Here is a 14,138-nt window from a genome sequence, read left to right as displayed (position 1 = left end):
AGCTGCAGCAATAATGGATCCTTAACACATGGTTCTGGGCCAGGGAGATCCTCAAAATTAATCACCCCTTTCCTTCTTTAACCTAACACGAGATTGCAATAGATGATCTTCCTTTACACTTAACAATCACTTAATCATTTCACCACGCTTAAAATTCTATTCATATCTGCTCATAACTTGGACACTTCTTTCAATGCTAGTGAAAATAATCTGTAACCATAATTTCTAATGTATGTGAGCATGTTTTTGGATTGTGTGAAATTTTTACCACCTTCTCCTGGACCTTGCTTCATCATTGTTTACCATTTTATCCTACATTTTTAATTTCCTAGGCTCTATACATATAAAGATTTTTCCGTAGGTAGTAACATGCTATTTTATCCCATCTTTAAAAATAGAATAAACAACTATCCTTTCTCACCTCTCTTGCCCTCAGCCTTATCTCTCTCCTATCTTTAAAGCTACCCATTCATAAGATAAAGATTCACCAACTAGGACTGTCAAGGTACACAGGAGAATAAAGATACAGTTTCTGCCTGCGGGTGGACTACCTAGTGAGAATAACAGATATGTAAACAAGTAACTATATCAGGATCATGTGATTTTTATTTCAGACAGTGTAAAAGTACTCCTAGAGCTCAGAAGATGGATACTTAACACAACTGGAGTGTGGAAGAGCATCAAAGATTTGCATAAAACAATGGACTTACTGCTAAGGAATAATCCATGAAGTGGTATCTCTGGGTCCTTCAGGGGCTTTTATTGAATTTTATTAAAGTACAGTTGAGGAAGTTCCTATTGTGGCTCATTGGTAATGAGACAGACTATTTAGTATCCATGAGGATGCAGGTTCAATCCCTGGCCTCGCTCAGTGGGTTAAGGATCCAGCATTGCTGTGAGCTGTGGTGTAAGTTGCAGATGCAGTTGGGATCCTCCATATGCCGTGGATGTGGCCCTAAAAAGCAAAAAATAAAAAAATAAAGTACACTTGATTTACAATCTTGTGTTAATTTCTGCTGTGCAGAAAAGTGATTCAGCCATACATATACACATATCCATTCCCATGTATGTTATCACAGAACACTGAGTAAATTTCTCAATGCTACTCAGCAGGATCTCCTTGTAAATCTATTCTAAGTTGTGTCTGATAAGCCCAAGCTCCCGATCCCTCCCACTCCCTCCCCCTCCCATCAGGCAGCCACAGTCTCTTCTCCAAGTCCATGATTTTCTTTTCTGTGGAGATGTTCATTTGTGCTGGATATTAGATTCCAGTTATAAGTGATATCAGGTAGTATTTGTCTTTGTCTTTCTGGCTCATTTCACTCAGTATGAGATTCTCTAGTTCCATCCATGTTGCTGCAAATGGCATTATGTCATTCTTTTTTATGGCTGAGTAGTATTCCATTGTGTATATATACCACCTCTTCCGAATCCAATCATCTGTCGATGGACATCTGGGTTGTTTCCATGTCTTGGCTATTGTGAATAGTGCTGCAATGAACATGAGGGTGCATGTGTCTCTTTTAAGCAGAGTTTTGTCCGGATGGATGCCCAAGAGTGGGATTGTGGGGTCATATGGAAGTTCTATGTATAGATGAAATCATTTTTTTAAAATCTGTTGGTATACCATTAAGCTTATCATCTTTGTCTCTTGGCCATAAATGCAGGATACCCCAGCATAATATTACTATCTTACCTTTGTTTGATAGGTTGTGTGTATTAATTAGTTTTGAATCTACTATCTCAGGACTGTCAAATCATAACTTAATTTTTTTATGGCTGATAATTTCTTTCAAGCTGCCATTTAAGTCTGATCCAGAAACTTATTCTAGTCACTTAATTATGAACTCAATGATGTTCAAGAATTTCTCAGTCATACCGAGTTTAAAACCCATTCACATTCATGCTTTTCATCTTCATATTATCTTTCATCATGTTCTACCTTAGGAGATTGGGTCTAGTTCTCTGTGCTACATACAGAGTAGGACCTCACTGCTTATGCATTATCAATGTAATAGTTTGCCTGGGATGGACTGGGAGTTTGGGGTTACTAGATAAATTATTTCTTATATCTTTGTTTCTCCTCTCCTTTAATTTTTTCATTTCTCAACACTTTTCTGCTTTCTCCACATTATACATTGTTCATGACTTTAATATTTACCCTCAGTTTTATACCTATAATTGTGCATGTTTATGGATTGATTGTGGAAAACTGAAAATCAAAAGCAATGGAATAACTTATGAAATGTTATTCCCTAAAAAAATGGTAGTGTGATTTAATCTGTGATTGGCACTATATTTGTGCTGCTTATGGGGCAATAGTCTAAACATCACATTTAGGAGTTCCCGTTTTGGTGCAGCAGAAACGAATCTGATTAGGAACGATGAGATTGCAGGTTCGATTCCTGGCCTCAATCAGTGGGTTAAAGATCCAGCCTTGCTGTGAGCTCTGGTGTAGGTCGCAAAAGCGGCTCAGTTGCTGTGGCTCTGGTGCAGGCTGGTGGCTACAGCTCCGATTAGTCCCCTAGCCTGGGAACCTCTGTATACCGTGGGTGCAGCTCTTAAAAGACAAAAGACAAAAATAAAATAAAATAAACATCACATTTAAATTTAAAAAAATTAAAAAAAACCTTTTCATTCTACCAATTTCTCATGATCATGCTACATTTAATGTGCTTCATAGATTTATTTTTTCTTGCTTAGATTCATTTTTCCCAATGCATTCTAATTATTTTTTAAATTGTTGATAGAGGAAACCCATGCCTTCCTACATTTATACACTTTCTTCATCATATTAATTGTTGAATATGAATATCGGACCTAATCCTCTCTGGAACTCCCATTAGTTTATTATACAGATTTCTTTACACCGTGTTGATTACTATCCATATGCCCTCACCATTACCACTTCAATGCATACTGGCCCAGCTTCCAAATGTTAGTCTTGAAATTTTTTTTCCCCTGAAGCCTTTCTGTTGCTATTGCATCCCCCCATTGCTGTTAGCATCACAACTACTTGTATCTTAGTTGTGGTGGGTTGGGAAGGGAAATAAGTTGAAGAGAATGCATTGGCATATGCAATATCTTTAGCCATTGAGAGATATGAACACAATGTCAGGAAAAGTGTGCAGTTTGTTTGTTGTTGTGGAATGTAATCGGTGTACCAAAGAAATAAAAGGACAGGCTTGGTTTAGCCACACATCAATCTAAGGCCAAATATCAGAGCCAGGAGACTTTTATGCCATTGTTCAATGACACACTTTAATAAGTAAACTCTGCTGAAACCCTGCTGAGAACCATGCCTGGAATCTGAGTATGAGAGCAGCTGAATTACCAAGAAGGCTGAATTTACACTTAACAAATCTCTTAGGTTAAATTCACGTTCCTAATAGGGAAGAACTAGGACTCATGAGACTGGGGAAGGTGACCTCTGGACAGAAATGCTTGTGAACCTGACTACCTGATGGGTCAGAATTGGTCTACTAACCCTTGCTAGATAATAACCGTTTCTCTTTGCTTGCAGTCTGTGATGGTTAATTTTATGTGTCAGCTTAGCTAGGCTATGGAACCCATTATTTAATCAAATATCAGTCTGGGTATTGCTGTCAAAGTGTTTTTTAGATGTAACATTTAAACTTGCTGATTTTGAGTAAAGCAGATTACCCTCCATAATGTGGGCAGACCTCATTCAGTCAATTAAAGTCTATAAGAGCAAAGACTGAGGTTCCCTAAAGAGGAAGGAATTCTCCTCAAGACTGCAACATTAGAGATCTGGTGTGAAATGCCAGTTTTCTGGCCTACCCTGTGGATCCTGGACTCAAGGCTACAGCACAAAATCTTAAATCTGAATCCAGCATGCCAGCCTCCTCTACAAATTTCAGACTCCTCAGCCCACATGAATGTGAGTCAGTTCCTTAAAATTCACCATGTCTATGTCTCTCTCTATTTATATCCTACTGGTTTTGTTTCTTTGGAGAACCACTAGTGTACAGAGACCAAGCAAAGCTTTCTCTGGGGTAAATGCCTTGTAAGATGTTACTTGCCCTCTGCTATCTCCCCCATGGCTTTAAGCCAGTAGCTGGGGTCAATTCCCAGCATGGTCTGAGTTGGAGAAACACTGCCTTGATAAGAGAGGAAGGGATTATTTACTAAAGCATCTGTCAGACATGAATACTATGTACCTGAAAGAAGTGCGAGAACATTCATGAAATAGATTTTTTTAGTTGTTTAGTTTTCCTTTTTATTGACGTTTAAAATGTACAACTAAAGTGAATAAGTGTAGCTATCTTAAAGAGACAGTTTTGTGAATTTTGATATATATATACACTTTATAACCACTACAGAGACCAAGTCCAAAACTTTTCATTAGCTTAGACAGTTTCTTCTTCACACTTCCTAGTCAACCCATTCTCCACAGGTAATTGCTGTTCTGACTTCACGCAATGATTATTACTTTTCCTGTGTATTTTAATTTTAAAATGTAGGTTTTATTATTAGGTATGATGAAACCAACAGGTCAGGAGACAGTTTTATTGAAAAGATTATTTGTTACTTATGGATCACATGGGGAAGCATTTGGTTGGTCAGGAGGCAGGGAGAGAGGGGTGGGAGAGAGGAAAATGTAGGCAAGAGGCTTTATTGTGGTTTTTGCAGGAAGAGCTGAGTGAGCAGTGTAAGCAGATTTAAGATCCCTGGGGTGATTAGAGCAGGGGGATAACAGCTTAGAATATGACTGCTAAGTAAAGGAGGCAGTTGAGATGGTGGGTTCTTGATTAATTAGTTTGCATCTGAAAAATGTGTAATAAGGTGAGCTGTTAGCTATCTCTAGGAATTGGCTAGCCATGGAGAGGCAGTCTCTCCAGGGTCAGCAAGTTCTGAAGATGTCAAAGCATCAAGAAATATGAAAAATAACTTTTTTTACTTATTTATTTAATTTATTTTTTTGGCCACAATGTACAATGGCTTGATGTGGGATCTCAGTTCCTAGACCAGGGATTGAATCTGGGCAGTAGTGGTGTAAGGGCTGAGTCCTAGCCACCAGACCATCAGGGAACTCCGCCAATAATTTCCAGTTACAGGATGAATAAGTTTTGGGAATCTAATATACAGTATGGTGATTATAGTTATTAATAGCGTATTTTACACTTGGTTTCTAAGAAAGTATATCTTAAATGTTCTGACCACACACACAAAAAATGGTAATGATGTGACGTGATGGAGATGGCAATCATTTTAGGTGTATCAAATTAACACATTGTATGCTTTAAATTTACACAACGTTCTTTTTTAAATTTTTTAATTTTACTTTATTTTTAAATCTTTTTGCCTTTTCTAGGGCCGCACCTGTGGCATATGGAGATTCCCAGGCTAGGGGTGAAACTACAGCTGCTGGCCTAGCCACAGCAGCAGCAACATCCAATTCAAGCCGCATCTGCAACCTACACCATAGCTCATGGAAACACTGGATCCTTAACCCACTGAGCAAGGCCAGGGATCGAACCCACAACCTCATGGTTCCTACTTGGATTTGTTTCCACTGTGCCACAACAGGAACTCCAAGAATTTCTTTAACTGTGGCCTACAGTTTGCCCTTTGATCTAAGAGGCTTGCCTCTGGTCTTAGGTGGTGTCTCTCTCTCTCTCTCTCTTTTTTTTTTTTAGGGCCACACCAGCAGCATATGGAAGTTCCCAGGTTAGGGGTCGAATTGGAGCTACAGCTGCTGGCCTACACCACAGCCACAGCAATGCCAGATCTGAGCTGTCTCTGTGAACTATACCACAGCTCATGGCAATGCCAGATCCTTAACCCACTGAGCGAGGCCAGGGATTGAACCCTCAGCCTCATGGTCCCTAGTTGGATTTGTTTCCCCTGAGCCACGATGGGAACTCCGACACAATGTTCTTTTTTTAAAAAAAAAATTTATTGGAGGATAGTTGATTTACAATGTTGTATTTGTTTTAGGTGTTTAGCAAAATGAATTGGTTATATATCTATCAGTCAATCAACATCTATCTCCATTCTTTTCCTCATATAGATTACTACTGTTGAGTAGATTTTCCTGAGCTTTACAGTAGATTCTTGTTAATCATCTATTTTATACAGTAGTGAAACATACACAATGTTCTATGTCAATTATATCTCAGTAAAGCTGAGAAAAAGAAATTTACAGTAGAAACATGATTAATATATTGTCTTTAACCTCATATAAATAAAATCATAAGTACCCATTGTTTTATAATTTCTATTATACAATATCTATGAGATTTATCCATATGTTGTCTGCAGTTTTAGGTAAGTTGCTACATATTTCATTATAAATACACTACATATATGAATTTACTTATCCATTCTCCAGGCAATGGACATTTGGGTTTATTATAGTTTTGATTGCAATAATAAAACTGTCATTAACATTGTGTAATGTCTTTGCTGGGTAAGTTGACTCATTTTTCTTCATGTATACCTAGGAATGTAATTATTGAGACTTATAATAGATACATTGTGTGCATTTAGTAGATACTGCCTAATACTTTCTGAAGTGGTTGAAGCAGTTTACAATCTGACTACCATTGTATGTGAGTCTAATGCTCCACTGCCTCATCAAAACTTGAATATATGCTGCACTTTTAATTTAGCATTAGGATGATTCCATTTGTATAAACTAATAGTTCTACATAAAAAAAGTTTGCTTATGGAGTTCCCGTCGTGGCTCAGTGGTTAATGAATCCGACTAGGAACCATGAGGTTGCGGTTTCGATCCCTGGCTTTGCTCAGTGGGTTAAAGATCCGCCTTTGCCGTGAGCTGTGGTGTAGGTTGCAGACGTGGCTCGGATCTGGTGTTGCTGTGGCCCTGGTGTAGGCCAGCAGCTACAGCTCCAATTAGACCCCTAGCCTGGGAACCTTCACATGCCATGGGAGCAGCCCTCGAAATGGCAAAAAGACAAAAAAAAAAAAAAAAAAGATTGCTTATGTATCATAAAGACCATAATGCCTGGAGTCACAGCAGCAGGGACAAACCTGAGGATTAAACCCAATATATGAGGGTGGCATATTAGATAGATGTGAAAAGCCCAAATGACTGTGATTATTGAATCAAATCTAGGACCATCAATCTCTAGATCACTTGAAAATTCAATGATACTCTTATGGGTTATATAGTGTTGATCATTGTTTCTAATACTGGAAGATGAGAGCATGTCTAAAAATATATCCTATATATTTTTTTTGCCTTTTTTGCTATTTCTTGGGCCACTCCCGTGGCATATGGAGGTTCCCAGGCTAGGGGTCGAATCGGAGCTGTAGCCGCCAGCCTACGCCAGAGCCACAGCAACTCGGGATCCGAGCTGCGTCTGCAACCTACACCACAGCTCACGGCAACGCCGGATCCTTAACCCTCTGAGCAAGGCCAGGGACCGAACCCGCAACCTCATGGTTCCTAGTAGGATTCGTTAACCACGGAGCCACAACGGGAACTCCTATATCCTATATTAATGTGAATGTAGTTTATATCTTTTAGTTAAGTTTGTTTCTTTGTTCATGTCAGCTCTAAGCATTCATTAATTTAATCCTGAGAACCTTTTCTTTTCTCTTCTCTTCTCTTCTTTCTTTCTTTCTTTTTTTGTCTTTTCTTTTTCTTTCCTTTCCTTTCTCTTCTTTTCTTTTCTTTCCTTTTATCTCTCTCTCTTTCTTCCTCCCTCCCTTCCATTGTGTCTATGGCATGTGGAAGTTCCTGGGGCCAGGAATTTAACCCACACCACAGCCCCAACCCAAGCCACTGCAGTGATAATGTTGGATTCCTTAACCTACTTTACTGCAAGGGAACTCTGGAAGGATGCTTTCTACATGATATGTGTTTTTGGTTTGCTTAACAGTTGTTAGCATATATTAGTAGTACAATCTACTGATTGTAGTATTGTTAGTAGTACAATCTACTGATTGTAATATTATCAATTTTTTTAACCTATTAAATTATTTTGGAGTGCCAATAATTTTTTATTTCTAACAGAATTTTCTTTGATATTTCATATAATCATATCATCTTCAAATACTCATAGATTTTTTCTTCTTCCTACCAAAATTTAAATATCAAATATTATCTTCATATAACTGCATTGGGGATAAATTACATAATTCAGTTAAGCAATATGAGCAATATTAACTCTTCTTTTCTGATTATTTTTTTCATCTGTAGTTCTTCTAATCTGATAATCTATTTTGAAGGAGGAATCATTTGAATCTTTTATTATGAAACACTTCAGGTAGAAATTGTTGAGAATTTTATTTTATACCTTTTGAGAAATCAAATAATTTCTATTTTATTTTTCACCCAGCTTATTTTATTGTCTTATTGATGTACTTTGTGTATGTTTTCACATTTTTTTTTCCCAATCAATAGAGCATGGGATTTCCAAAGGGGGTTCAAGATCAAGGGCTCCTTTGTAATCATTACCTGGAATGTTTAGGGAGGCTCTGGGATCTCTCCTGAGTCCTACTAAAATCTGTGTAGTAGGAGGGGTTGGGAACAAACTAAGAGGCAATGTTAGAGGAAATTTAATTTTTGCAATTACATTGAATAAATATGACTTAGTTCACACCATGAAATATTGTCGATATTTCCTCAGTGTCCTTTTCACAGCTGTCTTTACTTCATTGTTTTTGAGGCTGTAGATGAGAGGATTCAGCATGGGTGTAATCACACTATATTGGATAGAGAAGAGTAAACCAAGGGAGGAACCAGAGGGAGGCATGAGATAACGAAGCATACCTGAGCCAAAGAACAGGATCACAGCAATGAGGTGGGAGGAGCAGGTGGAGAAGGCCTTGCTTCTGCCTATGGTGGAGCTGATGCCCAGGATGGTAGAGACAATGCGGGTGTAGGAGGAGAAGATTGGGAGGAAGGTTCCAAGACCATGTAGTAAAATTGAGCAGATCAAGATATCAATATAGATGGAGACGTCAGAGCAAGAGAGAGGGAGGAGGGAGGGCAGCTCACAGGTATAGTGGTATATGGTTTGGGCCTCACAAAAGCCTAGATTGATAGCCAAAAGCACAATGATGACCGCATCAAGAGAGGCCAGGCCCCACGAGATCAACACCAGCCTCACACAGAGCTGGTTGCTCATCACCTGGCCATAGAGCAGCAGACGGCAGATGGCGGCATAGTGATCATAGGCCATTACTGAGAGCAAACAGGCTTCAGTCCCTGGAGCTATAAACACAAAGAAGACCTGGGCCAGACAACCCTCTACTGAGATGGTTTTTTCCTCAGACAGGAGGTCCTCCAGTAGTTTGGGCAGAGTGACACAAGAGAAGTAGAGGTCCACAAATGATAGATTCTTCAAGAAGAAGTACATGGGTGTGTGGAGGTGGGAGTCAGCCCTGATAATCAGCAGTATCATCAGGTTCTCTATCATGGTCAGGAGGTAAATCCCCAGGAAGAGCACAAAGAGTAGAGCCTTGATGTGGGGGTCGTCAGACAGCCCAATGAGAATAAACTCAGTGATGGTGCTGTGGTTCCTCAAAGCCATTTGTGGAGGGTATTTCCTTGGAGTAAAATGGAAAGAAGAATGAGATCACCTAGATAATTGTTCTTATCTCCTTCAGTTCATTGTCACTTCTTCTTCTTTTTTTTTTTTTTTTTTTGGTCTTTTTTTTGCTATTTCTAGTGCCGCTCCCATGGCATATGGAGGTTCCCAAGCCAGGGGTCCATTCGGAGCTGTAGGTGCCAGCCTATACCAGAGCCATTGCAATGCGGGATCTGAGCCACGTCTGTGTCCTACACCAGAGCTCATGGCAATGCCGGATCTTTAACCCACTGAGCAAGGCCAGGGATCGAACCCGCAACCTCATGGTTCCTAGTCGGATTCATTAACCACTGAGCCACTACGGGAACTCCTCATTGTCACTTATCATCCCTCTCTACTTTTCCTGGTTGCTGTGTTGTAACATTTCAAATTTGTCCTCACTGTGTGTCAGTAAGAATGTTTATCCCATTTTTGTTGTTGTTATTGATCTTCAGAGAATCCTATTCCTCTTCCCTAGGGAGTTAACTGAACAAATGAATAAATCTGATTCATCTACACTTATATGGTATTTAGTTTCAGTTGGATTCTTGCTGTAGTTTAGAAATTCTTACAATTATTTGGTTTGAAAAACATGATAGCATGTATTTGCAGGAGCTGATCTAAATCTACTCTCAGCTCTTTGTTTCCCAAACATTATTTCTTTGTTTATGATCAGGTAATAGCTTTCAGGTTTGATAGCATAGTAAGTTTTAATGTGATTTTTATGTGCAGAGTCTGTTCTCAGTCACTCTTTAAATTTGTTTTCACTGTGATTTTGTGGTTTATTTTGACAAGCACTAATGTCCATTTTACTCAGGAATAATATGAGTAAACTTATTTTCATGGGGATTTTGTAATGCTATGTTGAGAAACAGTAAGAGAGCCAGGAAATAAATTTCACTGTTTTTTTTTTTTTTCCTCTATCATGTTCCTGGCTTGGTGTACAGCATTGTAGACTTTTTTCTTTCAGCCATTTACGTTGCCTTTGATACCAGATAGGTTCATATTTTCCTGTGTCTGTGCTCACACACTGTTGTTTCCATCAAATGTTCTCCTTCTTAATTCATCTGTTTCATGGGCCTTACAGCCCCAGCTTTTCTCCTATATGCTTTGTTGAGAGCTCTCTGTTCAAACTCTGGGTTCCTTGCCTTTTGTCGTAGCCTGAAATTTGCCTCTTTTCTTACTTAATTTTTTGTTTGTTTGTTTGTTTTTTGTTTTCTGTTTTTTGTTTTTTTGCTATTTAGGGCTGCACCCACGGCCAAGCTAGGGGTCAAACTGGAGCTGTAGCTGCCAGCCTATGCCACAGCAACACAGTATCTGAGCTGCAACTATTACCTACACTGCAGCTCACCAGCAACGCTGGATCCTTAACCCACTGAGCAAGGCCAGGGATCGAACCTGCAACCTCATGGTTCCTAGTCGGATTTGTTTCCTCTGTGCCACAATAGGAACTCCATTTTATTACTTAATGTTAAACATGCATCTCAGTTTCCTTCCAGACTGTGAAGTCCTTGTGATCATGGACTCTGTCATAACAATAACAATCATAAATCACCAGTTCTTTGATTTCATTTCTACCCATTCTGTGTTAGTTTCAGATTATGCCTTTCAGGAAATTTGATTATGATTATGATCATGAAAATTTCTTTTTTTTTTCCATTTTGGATGCCCTGCAGCACATGGAATTCCCAGGCCAGTGATCAGATCTGAGCCACAGGATCCTTAACTCATTGTGCTAGGCTGGGGATCAAACCTGTGTCCTAACACTTCAGAGATGCCACCGATCCCACTGCACCACAGTGGAAACTCCTGGAAATTTCCATATGGCATCTCATGTGTGCCTCAGATGAGACTTATTAATGACTCCCAGAACAGTTTCCTTCTTTCATGGCAGTGCTCCTATTAGCACTAATGTCTGGCAAAAGTATTGCTGATATTACTGTCCATTAAATTTGCCATGCTGCCTACCCAGAATGCACGGGGCTGCTGCTGCTGAATTTCAAGGATGCTATTATCTGCATGGATCATGTTATCTTATATCACTGCCATATCTCTGATGATGTATCATTTTTTTAGAGGCTACAGGCCTTTTTCCATCATGTAAGAAGCTCTTTACAGTTTTGCTGCAGATGCATTTTTATTGGTCTATGAGTGTTGAGTAAAATATTTCTGAAATTTTCTCTTAAACATAACTTTTATCCTCTTCTCCTCAGTCTCATTTAATGTGTCCTAGAGGCACAGGATGGTGAGCAATATATATGAGAGTGAATACTGTAGTCTGAATAAACTTGAATCCTAATTTTTGTTCCGGGTAGTAGGTCATGTCCTATATATGAAGACTCCTGCATGAGTTGGACATTTTAGTCTAATTGACCAGTCTTCTGCTTTTGTCTGGCATGCTATTAACCGACTCCAGGTAGCCTTCTCACTCACAAATGTTTTAAAACCACTTTTTTTTCACAAAGCATCTGTTTCTGGACTTCTAACCTTGTCAGCAATCTATGACCCCACACTAAATAATTAAGAGAAGCTTAAATTCTGATCATATTAACAAACCCATCAGCTTAAGCTTAAGCCCATCTTAAACAAATCCAGGTTACCTGTGGACCTGGACAAACAGGGCAGTGTTCACTTTTGTGTGCCTTCAGGATTGGGGTCCAGTGATGCTGAAACATTAGTAGCTGGAGAATCTACTTTTGAAGATTCTGCATGGATAAATTTGTAAATATTATTGAAAACAAAACTTTTTAATGAAACCTATTAAAGCAAATTAAAGTAATAAATTAGACTTTTTTTTGCAAAGATTAGCTATTTTCATGTATTTCAAGTATTTGGATATTTTCAAACTATCTTGAAAATTGCATCCATTCTTCCACTTTCACTGACAAGGAGGCCTCACCATAGTGTCCAGGACAGGCTGTGGGGACTCACATTAAGTGAGAGTATTTCTGGAATCTCTTCTAGTTCTTCAGTGAGGTATTTCTGGGGAATCTTTCTCTCCCTTGTCCATCCACACTTGGTGTGCATGAAGATGTCGACTACAGTGCCGTGTGATTAGTGTGTATCACAGAGAAATGAGCTGACCCACCCTCCTCATCCTAAACACCTTCACAAATGTGCTAGATTTATTTAAACATTAATATAAAGTTTTGCAATTCAGTTCTAGATCAACATTCAGGTAAGAATCCGAGTTTTCATTTACTTACAGAATGGAAGGTGTTGGTTTCACTTCATACTATCTTGTGAGAGGCTATGTCATATTTACACAAGGGTGTGAACATGAGAAAACTATGGAAAGTGAAGGGCATGGCAGCTGATCATGTTGAAGGATAAAATGGCAAAAAAATGATTTTAGAGGTGTACTAGACAAGCCTTGCCCACAGTGGTGGTTTAAAGATGCTTTTGGAATTAACAAATGAATTAATGGTGTATGTGTGGGGGATCAGCCTGGACAGGCTGGCCAAAGGGACCTCAGAGCTGAGGGGCAACATTCAGGCTTTAGGTGCACAAGGGAGCACTTTGATCATCAGAGAAAGACAGCAGTGCTGGAACTATGAAGAGACTAAAGACAAACTTCATCCAGTCGAAATTGTTCTCAGAGCTGTCCCCTCCTGTGCTCGCTCACACTATTCACACTGTCTTGGTGGGAGCCAGATCTGTTTAGCTAACAGAAAATATTTGCTGCTGTCACCCTAATGGAATTCTGGCCATTTAGGGGAATTAGTAGCTCCAGAAATCTAGTGCCTATCTGAGAAACCCTTATTTCATTCCAGGTGTCAGCTTGCAACGAGAGGATTTATGCCCAGGCTGTAAGAAGAACCAGTCCCCCAGTGTTTTACAGGGAGGGAAGAGAGACCTTTCTGATAACTGTGCAAGGCAGCTGGGAAAAATGCATGGTTTGGAGAGAAGAGATATCTGGGTCCCCTCAAGGAGAGGATAGAGTATTCTGAGGAGTAGGCAGTTACCATCTCCAGCTCACTGGGGAGGGATGAGTACAGCAGGAGCCTCAGACTCTTAGTGAGTGGAATATGTCATAAAGTGGCTGTGGGTTGGGGTGGAGGAGAGAATAATCAGCAGATTAAGACATGCACAAAATTGTCCAGGAAGAAAGATATGGGAACCATCAGGAAATAAAGGAAGATATTACCATGTTTTTGATATTTCTGGAGGGAGCAGTTCCTGAGTTTTCTGTCTTTCCTGACACAGGCTGACACATCAATGGTAACGTCTTCCCATAAGAGAACCCCTGTCACAGGAGTTTGACACTTGACCTACCAGATAGCCTTTTCTCTTTGTTGCCAGTAAGTGCTGGGCTTTAGAGTAGTTCAAGCTTTAGAAGCACTGGTAATGTCACCGATTCAGGATTATACTTCTGTATACCTTTGCGTAATGTAGGCTACTGCAATGTAAGCTACTCTATGGAAAGACAAAAATAATCTCCCCAGTGAAGTCCAAGTTCTGCACAACTATCTTATATTTCTTTAAAAATCTTCTCCCATGACATCAAGTGCAGTCATGTGCCTTCTTTTAATTTATTTCCTCTGTGATTCTGAACACTCTTCTAAGGGTACCACT

At 39.4% G+C, this 14,138-nt stretch overlaps 1 protein-coding gene across 1 annotated transcript; it reads right to left on the bottom strand.

Moving 5' to 3' along the window:
* Nucleotides 1–1,989: 1,989 nt before the first annotated feature.
* LOC100622479 (olfactory receptor 8S1-like) lies at nucleotides 1,990–9,527 on the bottom strand. The gene is made up of 2 exons (XM_085024890.1): nucleotides 8,595–9,527; nucleotides 1,990–2,085 (listed from the first exon to the last, which is right to left on the bottom strand). The coding sequence occupies exons 1-2, from the start codon at nucleotides 9,525–9,527 to the stop codon at nucleotides 1,990–1,992; spliced, it is 1,029 nt and encodes a 342-aa protein (XP_084881016.1).
* Between the last annotated feature and the right edge of the window lie 4,611 nt (nucleotides 9,528–14,138).

The sequence above is a fragment of the Sus scrofa genome, chromosome 5 (assembly GCF_054392235.1).
Source record: "Sus scrofa isolate SSC_HxYL_T2T_F1_AM1 chromosome 5, Sscrofa_HxYL_maternal_Yorkshire_Landrace_v2.0, whole genome shotgun sequence".
In the NCBI taxonomy this organism is placed as follows: domain Eukaryota; kingdom Metazoa; phylum Chordata; class Mammalia; order Artiodactyla; family Suidae; genus Sus; species Sus scrofa.
Note: the sequence above shows the minus strand (reverse complement) of the source record. Positions and strands in the feature narration are given on the sequence as shown.

Excerpts from the sequence above, each read along its gene's own strand:
- LOC100622479 (XM_085024890.1), bottom strand. The coding sequence starts at position 9,527 with ATGGCTTTGAGGAACCACAGCACCATCACTGAGTTTATTCTCATTGGG. Across the intron at positions 2,086-8,594 it reads AATATCGACAATATTTCATG|AGGAGAAACAAAGATATAAG; the intron begins GTGTGAACTAAG and ends AAATTAAAGGAG.